General features: G+C 32.7%; 1 protein-coding gene across 4 annotated transcripts in view; it reads right to left on the reverse strand.

Annotated features, from left to right (window-relative positions):
• The window catches only part of LOC107740864 (uncharacterized protein C15orf52-like), a 33818-nt gene that overhangs the window by 9614 nt on the left and 8473 nt on the right, over window positions 1–15731 (reverse strand). For all 4 annotated transcript variants that reach the window (XM_016553390.1, XM_016553414.1, XM_016553397.1 and 1 more), the window contains exons 4-7: window positions 13920–14060; window positions 12429–12569; window positions 5233–5289; window positions 4814–4983 (exon numbers count right to left, since the gene is read on the reverse strand). In XM_016553390.1, coding sequence (XP_016408876.1) covers window positions 4814–4983; window positions 5233–5289; window positions 12429–12569; window positions 13920–14060 — 509 coding nt within the window. The remainder of the gene's footprint in view (window positions 1–4813; window positions 4984–5232; window positions 5290–12428; window positions 12570–13919; window positions 14061–15731) is intronic.

Below are 15731 nucleotides of genomic sequence, written 5' to 3' on the forward strand. Positions count from 1 at the left end.
CTTATTTGATTTATACGAGTTAATTTAGACGTAATGCACGTTTTTTATAGACAGCTATTTCCATGCGTTGACATTATGTGCTGCATTATTTTGCTCGTTGCGTCCTCCTGTGGCCTCGGGAGACAAGACAAAAGTTTCCTTAAAACCTATTTAATTTGCATATAAACATTAGAAATTAGATATTTGTTTAATTTTTATTGTGTGTTTGACTGTTAAAACAAAAAAATATTTATTGTTTGTCTCAATAAATTGGGTTAATTTAAAAATACAGTGGTTAAATTAAAAAAAAAAATTCCATTGCTCTTTGTTTTAAAAAAGGTTATAAAAAATGTCAATAATTATCGATACCGAACGACATGAAACATTATATCGTTGATAATTTATTTAGCTGTATCGCCCAGCCCTATGAACAAATATAAAAATAAAACACTATATAGATATATTCTCTTTGCTTTGTTGTTTTATTAACATTAAAGGAATAGTTCACCCCAAAAAAAAAATTGTCATCTGTCTGTCAATTCTGTCATAGTGTTTTATTTTTATACCATCATTTACTCACTCAAAAGTTTGAAAAAAGGAGTTTCTTTCTTCTGCTCAACATAAGAATGTGGAAAACCAAACAGTTGCTGGTCCCCAGTGACTTCCATAGTATTTTTTCCTACTATCAAATTCAATGTGGACCAGCAACGGTTTGGTTACCCACATTCTTCAAAATATCTTCTTTTGTGTTCAGCATAAGAAAGAAATTAATACAGGTTTGAGACAACATGTGAGTAAATAATGACACAAATTAAATTTCAGGGTGAACTATCCCTTCAATGACAGTCGGCTGCATGTTTAGTTCTGTCCCTGTACAACAGTAATATATTTCTGTCATAATTTCTTCAAGTTAAACCACTATAACCGTTTAAGAGCGGAAACATGAATTAAAGCAATATAAGTCCATTTTAATTTCATGCCAACAAATTAATAATAATGGAATTAATAATGACGACCATCATTAGTAATAGCACTGATTAAATGCTTTTTTACTTATCAGAAAGTACAGACTCTGTCCATTCATGAATGCATATTTGCTTTAAAAATATTTACAGAATGTATATCCCCATTTTTTCCCGTTTTTCTTTAATACTGTATAAAACATTTTCTTTAAAAATCAATAAAAATAACATCAAAATATCTAAAAACTCTCACTTATAATCTCAATTGTAAATGTACTGAATTTATGCCACAAATACAGGACAAACCCTATGTTTCGTTTCCAGAATGACCTTTAATTCTAATAAAGTTTGATTCGGTTACTTAAATTAAAGTCATCCATGTCTCACGAGCTCAATGAACGGAGACATTTGACCCGAAATGCCATACAAGAGACGTGATTGATAAACATTCCCAGAAGCACCAAATCCAAAACAGCTTCAACAGATGAATATACAGTATATATGAAGTCCATATTATTTCTATTCTCTTTCCCACTCAAGCTCTAGTTCTTCTGGATCAGCTCGTGTTTAATTGAACAGCAGCACTAGCTGAACTCTGATACGAGATTTGGCAAGACGTCTTGAGCAGTTTGACATCTACAGAGCTTTTACAGTCATCAGAGCGTAAACACGGACCTTTTATAACTTCTTTGACATTAAACAGGAGTTCAGCTCACTGATGTGTGCAGCTAAAATGTCAAAGATCATTTATGAATCCTACTGCAAAACATTTGTCAGAGTGAGGTATTTAAGTCAGATCTGAATGCGAGTTTGAAGTGAATTATGCATCGTCACGTTTCCCAATGGCGATGCTTCTTTGTCATAATTATCATTAGCTGCGTTTCCACTGTCGGGCCAAAAGCGGGCGTGCTAGTGCGTGCCAGGGCCAGTCGCGTTTCCACTGTCACTTCCCGGGGCTTGATCGTGCCTCGTCGGTGCTTCCTCGTCGGGTTTTTTGGCCCGACGAAAACCTTGGGCCAAAGCGGGCCAGCTAGGGCTAAAGGAGTGGTTATGAACAAAGGCGGCGTGTCTCCGGGTCTGGAGAGCATCAGCGCCGCGGATCATTTCTTAAAGTTAACAGATAACACCAGCATTAAAGACTTTAAAAATAATTTTAGCTCAAAACTCACTTTCAGACAGCAGCGAGTGTTTGAAATAACTTGATCCGATGTGGATTATGATCACCATACAAGGCAGAAATATTTATAAGCGATGCAAAAGACTATGCACGCTAGCCATTGTTGTGAATTTGACTCACTTGTTTCTAATTTTTCTTATTTTTCCTTTGTACTACATCTCCCACAATTCCTAGTAAACTACATTTCCATATATGGTGCACTACATTACCCATATTCCCCTGGTTAAGGTCTATAAATAGACCTTACTTCCTTCCTTTGTCCCTTTTGCATTGGTGAGGTGTGGGTTTGAATGGACACCCAACCATGTTCTTTGAGTCCTTCCCTTAGGATGCGTTAAGTAAGTCTATTTGCCAATTGTATAGTTTGAATTAGTTTATTTGAATTGTTTAGATATTTAGTCCCTATTTGGATTGAATACAATATTGATGTTTATTGATGAATTAATTTCATGAGTTTGATTTCTCTTTTGTATTGTTTGTAGTGACTTAAAACCATCCTGTTCATCATGTCCAACCTAGTAGTCCTGCTCCATGTGACTTTGTGAACTTCATGGTATTTATCGTGTATTTATTTAGTTACATATTTTAACTGTCATAAGTCTCGTCTCGAGAGTTTAGCTCTCACAAAAATATAATATGGTTTTTGTTCGGGAGCTTTTATAAAAATATAGAAATGATCATTCTTTCTAAATGTGATGTATATACTGTGACTACAAATAAACAGAAACAGACTCGACTGAGTAGTTAGGCTATGTTCATACCGCTTTATTTCTGTGTGACTAATTTTCAATCCTGATAAATTAATTCATTATGATCAATGTATCACTTATTATTGTAAAACATCAATGCTTTTGGATTTAAATCTTTAACAAAGCATGCAAACAAACGGCTGCTTTTATCATGTTCGGTTTGTGATCGCGCTAGTTCCAGTGACTTATTTTTTATTAGTTTTCTGATAACTTCTCTTTGTTGGTGAGATGATGGGGTTGCGTGACGTTGTTCCTGAGAGGCGTGTAAAGGGCGGGTTTTAGTAAAGCGCAGCGTTGCTTCTGGCCTGACGGTGGAAACGCAGCGTGATTTTTGCCTCGGTGCTACAGGTTCGAGGCTATTAGCCCCGCCTGGCCCGTTTAAAGCACTGGCCCGATAGTGGAAAAGCGCCTATTGTGATATTACTGCTGCAAATTTAGACAATAACAAGAGAAATTTCTCTATTAACTATAGGCAAGATTTTAGAACAGCTGCAATATCTATTTTGACATTGTTTTAGGGTACTTGTGTTAGGTAGAAAGATTTACTTAACATATTAGAGTAAGAACATTTGCAGAAAATTGGAATATTGCATAAAACATTTGCGAATAAAGCATCGCTTGCATCACAAGACAACAAAATCGTCACTTCCTGGGAAACTGCCGCAAATGATCAATAATAAAAATGGAAGTTGCAGTTAAAGACCCTAAAAAAAAAAATATTTAGGCCCGATTTTATGATTTCTGTATTTGAATTACATATAAAATTCTCATGCATTACAGTTTTAACTAATAAACTTAATGTGATGCAGATTTGTCAGTCAAACATAAATGAAACGGGACAGATTTCTGTAACAGTACTAATAAAATGAATGTGTTTTAAATACACAATAACCATGTTTATATATTTATCATCAATACTATTTCAATTGGTTTCAATGTTTTTAAACTAATTGAATACTGCTTGCTCCACAGCTACCATTTTCATACTTTTTAACTGAATCAATTTCATTATTATCACAATGAACAGACTTATGCTGATTCTGAGGCAATTTGAATAAATGCATTACGAAAATATGATTATTTAAACAAAATCAAATAAATTAACTATTTGCATTTATTTGATTTCATTTAAATAATAAAATTTTTTAAATGGTTTAAACTATAGCATGATTTTTGAGTGCAGAAATGTGACCCATTTCATTTATGCCTGACTGACAAATATGCATCACATTAATTTTATTAGTTTATGTTAGTACTGTTTAATCCAAATAGATGGACATTTTAGATGGAATTAAAATACATAAATCTTAAATTTATGGCTAAAAATGTTAAGCCTGTGACTCTTTTTCCTACATAATAAATGACTTCCACTTCAATTGAGCAAATAATTTTTTAATGTGCATTTTAAGATTTGATGCACATCTTGGTGTTCCCATCCAACTTTTTTTTTTTTAAATGCAATGTCCCAAAATCTACATAAAAATGCATGGATGTAAACACAGATAATGACTAAATACATACCTGACCGGCATTAACAGCTAAATATTACTGTTTTAACACAATCTTCTGTTTGATAACAGATTTCAGAAATGTAATCGAATGATTTATTAAAGATAAAATAATCTTAAAAGATAATTTGGATCATTTCAAGCATAAAGAAAACAAAAAAAATGACCAAAAACATCAAAAAGTTTTCTGAATTTCTGAATCATTTAGTTCAGGACCAATAAACAAAACAAAGATATCTGAAGGTGTCAAGACAGACAGAGAAGAACCAGGCCATTATGATTCAAACAGCTGCGATTTATGCATGTATGAGGCAGTTAAACATGCAGAAAACGAACAAACGAAAGAAGAAATCAAACTAAATCAAGGTGCAAACTAAAGCAAAGCAGGTTAGTTGCTCTCACGCCAGAAGAGAAATCAGGCGCAGGCCTCTGGCTTACATCAGATCGGTTTTCTCCATGTCCCAGGCTCTCCTCCACTGGCCTCTGGCGTTCTTGTGTCGGGCCACGCGCTCGCGGTCGATCTCCTCGCGCTCCTTCTTCCACCGCAGATACTCCAGCTGCTCTTCTTTGGATGTGACGAGGTTCAGGTCAGCGACGGCCTCTGTGACCTGCCAGATCATTCGAGCGTCAAATACAGAGCAAAATCTGCAGTCTGTCGATCACAACCATGTGGAAACGGTCTAATTCGATATGCAGTTGCAGTTAAATACTGTTTGGTTGAACACAAAGATATGAGAAGATGCATGGAAAGAGGTTTACGCCCCTCCGCTTTAAAAACAATATGATTAGTGACATCTGAACATCTCTGTGTTTACTTTAATTAGACGTTCAGACAGAGTGTGTGGAAACGCTCTCACCGGGACGACATACGAGTCCTCACATTGACTCCATTGATCTGGTTTTTCTGAGTCGTCCTGAACAAACACACAGATGAGAGACAATGGTAACAATGGACTGTTACAAATCAAGACTTCAAGACCTATGATTTCACAGCTGAAGAGGTTTACGGTTAAAACACAAACACAAATCATTTTAGACATCTAATCGAACATCTCATTAATATATATTATTATATATTATATATACATATACACACACAGTAAATTTGCTGTTTACTATAATGTATATTTAGTAAAAAGCAATATATACCCATATACATGTAATATATATGACCCTGCAGCACAAAAGCAGTCTTAAGTCGCTGGGGTATATTTGTAGCAATAGCCAACAATACATTGTATGGGTCAAAATGATTGATTTTTCTTTTATGCCAAAAATCATTAGGACATTAAGTAAGATTATGTTCCATGAAGATATTTTGATTAGCTTAATTAACTTAATTTTTGATTAGTAATATGCATTGCTAAGAACTTCATTTGGACAACTTTAAAGGCAATTTTCTCAACATTTCGATTTTTTTTTTGCACCCTCAGATTCCAGATTTTCAAATAGTTGTATCTCGGCCAAATATTGTCCTATCCTAACAAACCATACATCAATGGAAAGCTTATTTATTCAGCTTTTTATTCAATTTCGAAAAATGTACCCTTATGACTGGTTTTGTGGTCCAGGGTCACATATATGGAGGTCCCTATGAATTTTTTTTTTTTTTTTTAATTCCATTTTTTCAGCTTTAATTTTCTTTCTCCATTTTTATTTTTCTGGACTCCGTTTTAATGGTTAAAATTAAATTTTAATGATCAAAAGGCATGTTTACTTAATTAAAATCACATAACTTCTACATTAATTTAAGAACAATGTATTAAAAGTTGAACAGAAATTACATTTTTAGAGACCTATGAAATTATTCACTGTTATTATTAGTTTATTTTTCAAATTTCATTTTATTTTTACCAAATTCTGTTTTCAATTTAAATTTTTTCTGTATTCCATTTTAATACTTTAATACAATTTTAATAATCAAACAGTATGTGTAATTAACCGAATCTATAAAAACACTTTCATTTATTAGAGTCCTATAAAATCCTATAATATGATTATTCCCCCCAGAAATTCTGTGTTGTGTATTGACATTTTTCTAGCAATCAAATGAAGGCATAACACATTAACATTTCTACATGGCAGGTGAATTGGTGTAATATGCGGTCTATTTATTTCAGTAAAAAGGCTAATATTTTGGACATAACGGTCACTCTGCATTGAGCATTTTTGTACACTGGAAGAGACACACTGCCCTCATGTGAATAAACGTAAGTAGTGCACTTGCTTTAGTGAAGTTATGATCAGAGCTGCTAGAAAACTTCAATCAGGATGAGATCCTCTCAGAGAGAACAATGTTTAACACCCTGCAGCATGTGCATCTGAAGCTTTAAAGTTCAATAATGCAATAATGCATATAACCATATCATTGTGAATACTGATGTTAGGATAGTAAAATAAATAGACTAAATATATAAATAGTGAAAATAACTTTTAAAGGGAGGAGAAAACACTTGATGTTGATGCTAAAGTCTGTGCATGCAATCAAGCTCTGCAGTACTTCAGCATAAATGAACCTGTTAAATCAGTCAAATAAAAGTGAAATGAAAAGGAATAATAAAAAAACCAACAACAAATCACCAAAAATAAAAATGGCAAAAACAAGATGACTAAAACCTTGAAATGAAAGCAAAATATAAAAACAAAAACTAATTCAAAATATTAAATAACAAAAACTACAGTACAGTATTACAGTATACAGTATTATTTCAATGATATTAAAATAACCCCGGTGTGATTAAATAAAAACATTATAACATAATAAAACCACACAAGGCAAGAGAAAATCCAGATTAATTCAATAGAAAATCAACTGCAGTGACAAAAAACAAAAGTATATAAAATACTTATTACAGTATTTTTATAATTACAATATTATTATAGTAACACTTTACAATAGCGTTTTATTTGTTAACTATAGTTATCTATTTTAACATGAATTAACAATGAAAATTACTACAGCATTTATTTATACATTAAGAAAGGTTACTTTATATTAATAATGTAAAGTGTCAGCACTGAGTCTGTGCAGTTAATGCTAATGCCATTTCAATGTTGGTTTTTAAGGTTCTTTCTCTTCTTTCAAAGTACTATTTTGGCTCCTGAAAATCTGTATCTTGAAGCAAAACCAGTTGATAAACGCAGTCCTAAAGAGACTGTGACAAAACGAGAGCACACAGAGTCGCTCATCCTGGCACATCGCCTCTGCGCTCCCATCAGCCGCATAATAAACCTATTCAGAAGAACGAGCGGCCAAATGTTAATTAGATACAATGAACCCTGAGAGAGAGAGAGACAAAGAGAGAGTGATTTTAGAGCGACGCTGCTGTTATAGCTGCTTCTCCTCACAGCGTTACGGCTGCGTCATGATGTCATTCTCCTGGAATCATATCTGACGCCGACTGCACTGATGCATTATGGGAGAATCCTTCCACATACGGTATATCTGTGACTCGGTGAAAGCACGACTCGCACTCACATGATTAAAATCCGTCTGTCAGCTGCGAGAACAGCTGCTGTGATGACAAACCAGGAAATACAAGAGAAATATGACAGGAAATGCTTATTAAAATAGTCCTTTGGTTCAAAATATAGCATAAACTGATTTCTGAAATCTGCATGAAGTCAGAACTGACTTATGCATCAACCACCTGTCATATTAAAAACATGCAAAAATTAAGCTTTGTCCTACTTTTTTCTCATTAAATATCCTGATTCACTCTGAAAACTGGGTTTTAAAAAACTGGGTTTTAAAGCACCTAGCAACCACCCAGATGGCCAGTGTTGTTATTGTTAACTACTAAAAACACTTCTGGCAATTTAAATAAAGCTGAAGGAAAATAAAATATAAATATTAGATAAAAAAACTTACACTATTAAAAATGATTAAAAATCTAGTAAAAATCATGTTTGGTAAAGCTAAAGGAAAACAAATATAAATTTTACTTTAAAGGGGTCATATGATGCGATTTCAATTGTTCCTTTCTCTTTGGAGTGTTACAAGCTCTTGGTGCATAAAGAAGATCTGTAAAGTTGCAAAGACTAAAGTCTCAAATCCAAAGAGATATTCTTTATAAAAGTTAAGAGTCAGCCACACCCCCCTAAAACGGCTCGTTCTAACACGCCCCCACATATCTACCTCACTATGTGGGAAGATTTGCATAACGCTGCCCAAATGTTCACGCAAAGAAAAAAGGTGTAACTTTTATTCTCGTTGTAGTTTTGTTGTTGCCGCCGGCGCCATGTCGTGAAGACGCTGTGTGCTTTGTTGTGAAAGCGAAACTACTTTGTTTGGTCTTCCAAAAGAGGACGATATCTGCTTCGTCATGCCTGGAGCTGATCCGTGCTGGGCGCTGAGGAAATACATCAATGACGCATTTTATGGAAGACTGTTTCCTGAACCTGCAGAGTAGTCTGTGCACAAAGGCTGTTCTATAAAGTGGGGCAGTTCCAACTTTGCAAGGACAGTCTGGCGCTTCATGACTCACAGCCTGTAAGTACGTTTTTTATATTTAAAGAATTTGCCACTGATGATTCAAACGCGAGTAGCGCTTGTTGTTTGTCGTTTCTCCGATCACAAATGCAGACATGGTTTTATGTTTACGCGGCGCGATACGCAACGCAACGCGTAAAAACACAGTATAAGTCATTATAATCAGTAATTATGTCCCCACTGGATGCAACGAATGCCTCGTTTGTAATGGGTTTTATTGGTTTTGTCTCGCTGTGCTGGGAGACGGCATCAGTGTGTTAAGGGGCGTAACATTTCCGTCACACGCTTGAGGTATTCAGGCAATCACAACGCACTGGATAGCTGGCCAATCAGAGCACACCTCGCTTTTCAGACCGATGAGCTTTGTAAAAATCGACGCGTTTCAGAAAGGCGGCACATAGACGAGAAACAATAATGTACATTATGTGGAAAATAATGTGTTTTGAACCTTAAACCGCATAAACACATTTCATTACACCAAATACACAAAATAATGTTCTTTTTAGCAACATCATATAACCCCTTTAAAAACACACTTAAAATATTTACATGAAAATTACAAAATAAGTTTAAGTTGAGATACTAAAATTAAATATAAATTAAAGCTAAACAGAAATATAAAAATAAAAAATATATATAATACAATTACTAAAACTTAAATCACTTTTTTTTTTAAATTTAAATAAAATTCAAGGAAACTAAAATATAAATATATTTAAAACTTAAACTTAAAATAGTTACATGAAAAATAGAAATTGGAAATAATTCGAAGCTGAAGTACTAAAATTACTAAAACTGAAATTAAATATAAATTAATAGCTAAATATAATATAATATAGAAATATAAAAAAAATAAAAAGAATTAAAAAAAGCCAAAAACAAAAAATGAAATCAGTACAAAATCAGAAATGCTGTTGGCAACTAATTGAAATAAAATAAGTTAAAGTTGAAGTTCTAAAATTACTAAAACTAAAATGAAAATACATTAAAGCCAAATAAAAATATTTTAAAAGACTGTCCTAGAAACAACATAGCAACACGTGTGTTATGGCCAGTGTTGTTATTGTTAACTAGAACTATTAAAAATCAAAACTAAAGCTAGAAATGCTGCCTTGGCAACTAACTGAATTACAATAAGCTTACTTTGAAGTTCTAAAATTACTAAAACTGTAATAAAAATAAATGAGAAATATAAAAAAAGAAGAAAATAAAATCACTAAAACTGAAACCATAAAAACTAAATCTAATTAAAAATGTTAATACATATACTATAATAGCATAAAAATAATACTAAAATAACTCTGATTTAAACTAAGTGAGCTCATATACTTGAAGGCGCCGCTGCTGCTGAGAATCCACATTCACATTCAGTCAGTGTAAGAGGCTGTGTGCTGGATCAGACAAAAGCTCTGATGATAAAGAGCCTCGGCTCGAGCACACAATGGGCTGCATTATCCGGCTCTTTCAGACTTCAGAGGACAGAAGCTGCCTCCCAGACAACACAACACAACACAACACAACACAACACAACACAACACAACACAACACAACACAACACAACACAACACAACACAACACAACACAACACAACACAACACAACACAACACAACACAACACAACACAACATCACATCTGTCCACTCCCTGACATTCCCACACATCAGTGACAATCTCACAGACATGACGCTAAACTACAGCCCTAATAACTGCTTCGGGGGTCGGCTTTCTTACACTAGAATTTAATAGTTTGGGGATATTTTAATAAAGCAATAAGCCCCAAGAAGCCGTGGTTTACAGTGAATTTATAACAGCTAAAGGGGTTTTAGTCACTCCGCGAATTTATAACAGCTAAGGGGCGTTGTTAGGTACGACGCAAAGTGGAGTGACTAAAACCCCTATAGCCGTTATAAATTCATTGTAAACCACGGCTTCACGGGGCTTATTGCTTTTATAAAACGGTTATTCCATATAGGTAGTACGGATTTACAAAATAAAACGGAGCAAATAAAGTGTAATGATATTAATAAAAACAGTATTCTTCCACCAAACAATGTAGCTCCTCAGAAACAGTTGTGGTTGCAACAAAGTGGTTGCCGAGCAACACACAAAAAACTAAAATTAAAGAAAACAGAAAATACAAAATTAAAATCTATTCTAAATATTAACAAAAACTGTAACAGTATTTCAAATTTACTACAATAACACCAATAGAAATATATATATATATATATATTTTTTTTTTTAAGTCTTATTTTATTTGAACTTTAAGTAAGGAAAATGCTTTTTTAAAATAAATAAATGAACACATTTTTGAATCCATCAAGGGATGCATTAAAATTTTCATCCAAAATGACATCCAAAGACATTTATAATGTTACAAAAGATTTCTTTTTCAAATAAATGCTGTTCTTTGAACTTTCTATTCATCAAAGAATCCTGAAAAATAAAATGCATCACTGTTTCCACAAAAATATTCGGCAGCACAACTGAAATGTTTCAGTTAGAATTATTAGAATGATTTCTGAAGAATCATGTGACACTGAAGCCTGGAGTAATGATGCTGAAAATAGAAACAGTTGTGGTTGCAACAAAGTGGTTGCCGAGCAACACACAGAAGTAAACAAAGGTGTATGTTACTTTGTAGAGTAATTTACAACAGCTTCGAACGCGGCTCAGCCAATCAGAATCAAGCACCGGAACTCTCAGTTTTATAATACGTATTTTCTGTTGAATTGGTATTTTTCATTTTTATTTCAGAGTTTTACTTGTCATTTTAATTCCTTTTTGAGGTCATTTTTATTGTCTTTATAGTTTTTAATATTTTTTATTACAGTTTTAGCCTTTAAATAAAATGTTTTTTAACATTTTATTTTAGTTAAATATTAATTTTAGTTTTATTTCTAGTAAGGATGATGTTTTTTTAAGGAAATTAACACTTATTATGTCTTTATAGTATTTAATATTTTACAGAAGAGTTTTTTTTAAGGAAATTAGCACTTTTGAAAAAATTTAAAGTAAAGACCATCACTGTTTCCACAAAAATATTCGGCAGCACAACTGAAATGTTTCAGTTAGAATTATTAGAATGATTTCTGAAGAATCATGTGACACTGAAGCCTGGAGTAATGATGCTGAAAATTATATAAATAAATTACATTTTAACATATATTCACATAGAAAACAGCTATTTGAAATTTTAATAATATTTCAGAATTTTTACTGTATTTTTGATCAAATAAATGCAGCCTTGGTGAGCAGAAGATACTTTTTTTTTTTTTTTTAATCTTGTCAACCCCAAACTTTTGAACGGTAGTGTAAAGCAGGCAGAGGTAAAATACACAAACACAAACAAAAGAGAAACAGCGTAAATGCTGGTGATGTGTGGAATCCACCAGAACAGCAGAATAGACACACAAACTCCTGCCAAGAGCCCGGCTCTTATGATCAGCTCCGTCTCAATCTATTTACAGCAGCAAGGCTTGAGAACAAAATGAAGAGGGCGTCCCAGACACATGCTGCTAAACACACATCAGACAGGACACCACAAGCACGTCTGCTCACCTCCGTGACTCTCTTTGCAGACTGAGGTCGCTGTTTTCCTCGTGTGTTGCTGGACTCCAGTTCTTCCTCAGCACAGGACTTCAACCTCGCTGGACTCACGGGCCGGTTTCTGTCCTTTCTTTCACCGAACACCCTCGTCCCCTCAAACAACATGATAAAACACTCTCTAACAGCACTGAAATGCATGCTTTAACCTGAGTTGTGTCTGACATTAAGTTGCTGACGACAACATTCAAAGTTGGGCTACATGATGTAGTTTAAAAACAGTGATTTTTCTTATGAAATTACGATTGCGACTTAAAATGTGATTCGTTTTCTGTGCTTGCTTGTAAGGCTGCACAAATTTGGACAAAAATTGTGTGATTGTATTTCTATAATACCTATAATAATAACGGTTACTAATTTTATGATTATTATTATTACTTAATTTTAAACAAAATAAGAAATAATTACTATATTAATTGTTCACATTATATATTATGTCTATATAGTTTCTTTTTTTTTTTTTTGCAGTTTCTTTCTTTTCTTTTTTTTATTTTGTAGATCAAGTTAAACTAAACTAAAATGGGAAATGTTGCCTTGGCATCTAGATCAAATAAAATACGTTTTTAAAAATATTTTATTTTAGTTACATTTAATATTTGATTTTAGTTTTGTTTTAAGTAAGGATTTTTTTTATAAAAAAAAAATAAAAAAAACTTCAACAGAAATAAAATAATATATAAAAATATTTAAATATTTCATTTCAGACAAAATTACATTTTTCAAAATAAATAAAGCTAAAAATGAAATAAAATTAATAAAAACTTTACAGACAGATTAAAATAAATAAATAAATAAATAAATAAAAATGACAAAAACACAACAAAATTATTAAAAATGAAATGAAAACAAAAACCGAAACATAAAAATAACAAAAATAAAAACTAATTCAAAATATTAATTAAAATTGAAAAAATTATACTGATACAAAAACAATGCTGATTTCAACTGTAAAAATACTATTTAAGAAAAATAATGTAAAAGTAATTGTATTTTACAGTACATCTGTAAAATAACAATACTAATATTTATGGCTGTAATAATATATATATTTTTTTTATGTTAAATCATTAAGCTTTTATTTGGGCAGAAAAGCAAAAAGAGCCTTTATAGCTTCTCTTTTGTTGACAACAGCTAGTTTATAAGTGCTTCTCATGTTTGGGAAGAATGTCACTATTTAGGTTTTATTTAGATTAATTGCTCAGCCCTAGTTCAAAGTATGAACAGATTGCATGACATCATTAAAGGTAATCAAAGTCATCAAAGAGAGAAAATGGGACTTTCCCAAAACGAGCAGTTTATTAAATAAAACCCCCACATCTAAGATTCTACAGAAGATTTGAAAGGAGTCTAACATCTAGTGCCTAATGGCTTTTGTGCAGTCGACTTTAAAGAGCTCACAGGACAAAATGCAGTCAGAGAACAAGAGGAAGGTTGATTCAGTCTCACCTTGATGTTTCCTGATGTTGTGACGAGCAGCTGCCGTCTCTTTCCTCTCCCGATGCTGAAGACGCTCGATCCCGGATTCTTCTCCTGCTCTCCGTCTCTCAGTCCTCCGGGCCCCGAGCGCTTGGTCACCACACGCTGATCCTGAACACAACAAACACATCACATCAAAACTCCCTTCTATTATTCATATGCACAACTATCATTGATTTTCTCTACATTTAGTTTACTTCAGGTTCCTGCAGCTCAACTAGTTCAGGACAGCACTACTTCAGTGGCTCTCAACCTTTTTGACTCAAAGGTCCCCCATTTAGTATCGTTACTATACATTTACATTACATTAAATCATTTAGCAGATGCTTTTATCCAAAGCGACTTACAAATGAGGACGATGGAAGCAATCAAAATCAACAAAAGAGCAATGATACGCGAGTGCTATAACAAGTCTCAGTTAAGCTTAATGCAGCACACGTAGCAAGGGTTTTTAAAATAATATAATAAATAAAAAGAAAACAGATAGAATAGAAAAAGAATAGAGCAAGCTAGTGTTAGAGGTCTTTTTTGCTTGTGGTAATTGTATAATAAATGAAAAGAAAACAGAATACAAAAAGATTAGAAAGCTAGTGTTAGTTTTTTTTATAAAGAAAACAAGCAGCAAATGAATAGAGTGCAAGTCTAAAAGGGACACATTTTTTTAAAGAATAGAATTAGAATAGAGAGTGCTAGAGTTAGAGGGTCAAATAAAGATATAATATATATATAGATAATATACTATTACAGTTTTTATCATTATTTTAAATTCATTTTCTTTTTATATTTTCTGCTTTAATTTAAATTTTAGATCAAGTTTTAGTAATTTATTTTATTTTTTTACAGGTGTTACCATTTTAATTTTAGTACATAAAGTTAAACTAAATTAAAATGAGAAATGTTGCTAGCTGAAACATTTTTTTTATATTTAATATTTAAAATTTGCTGATTTTTTTTATATTTTATTTGATTTTATTTCAGGTTAGGGACTTTTTTTATGCTTCTAGTTTTAGTTAACTATAATACCGGTCCACAAAAACATTTAAAGGCCCCATGACTTTTCTATTCGTTTGCGATTTATTGGATAAGGATTAAAGATAAGGATTTTAAAAAATATTAACTATTATTACAATTTCTACATGATACAATGCTTCAGAGCTTGGCATAAATAGAAAAAAGTACATGCTTTATAAAAATGGCCATTGAGATGGAAAAGTCATGTAAATTAAAGGCAGAGTAAGGGATTTCTGGTAGCCAATGTTGATATTTGAAATCACCAAAACAAACACGCCCCTACCCCAAAAGGGTCTTGCCCCTATTTTGATAGCTCCGCCCCACACATACGTACGCAACCCAGGCAACGATTAGTATAAGTCTAAAAATCTAATTTTCAAAATATATGTAGGTTTTTGAAGATGGTGGGAATCTTGGTTCTTAAATAAATACATAAATAAATAAATGAATAAATAAATAAAACCAGTTGCTGAGGGGGGTGAATTAAAATTATTAAATTATTTATTAAATTATATATACTAAATTGTTTTAAGTCTTGTGGTCCCCTGTTTTAGACGTCAAATCACATTTACTTCAATAAATAAATAAATGTTGACTTTGTACAACATAAATTGTTTCAAAGCAGCAATAAACAGGAAAATAACAGCACTAATTATAGGGTTGGGTATCGAGAACTGGTTCCATTTTAGAACCGGTTCCAAATTTCCAATAATCGGCTATTTCTAGAAGACATGTGCATTTCGTTTCTGCTTAACGATTCCCGCGTTCGCA

Source organism: Sinocyclocheilus rhinocerous, unplaced genomic scaffold (genome assembly GCF_001515625.1).
Source record: "Sinocyclocheilus rhinocerous isolate Xijiao unplaced genomic scaffold, SAMN03320098_v1.1 scaffold11081, whole genome shotgun sequence".
NCBI classification, from domain to species: domain Eukaryota; kingdom Metazoa; phylum Chordata; class Actinopteri; order Cypriniformes; family Cyprinidae; genus Sinocyclocheilus; species Sinocyclocheilus rhinocerous.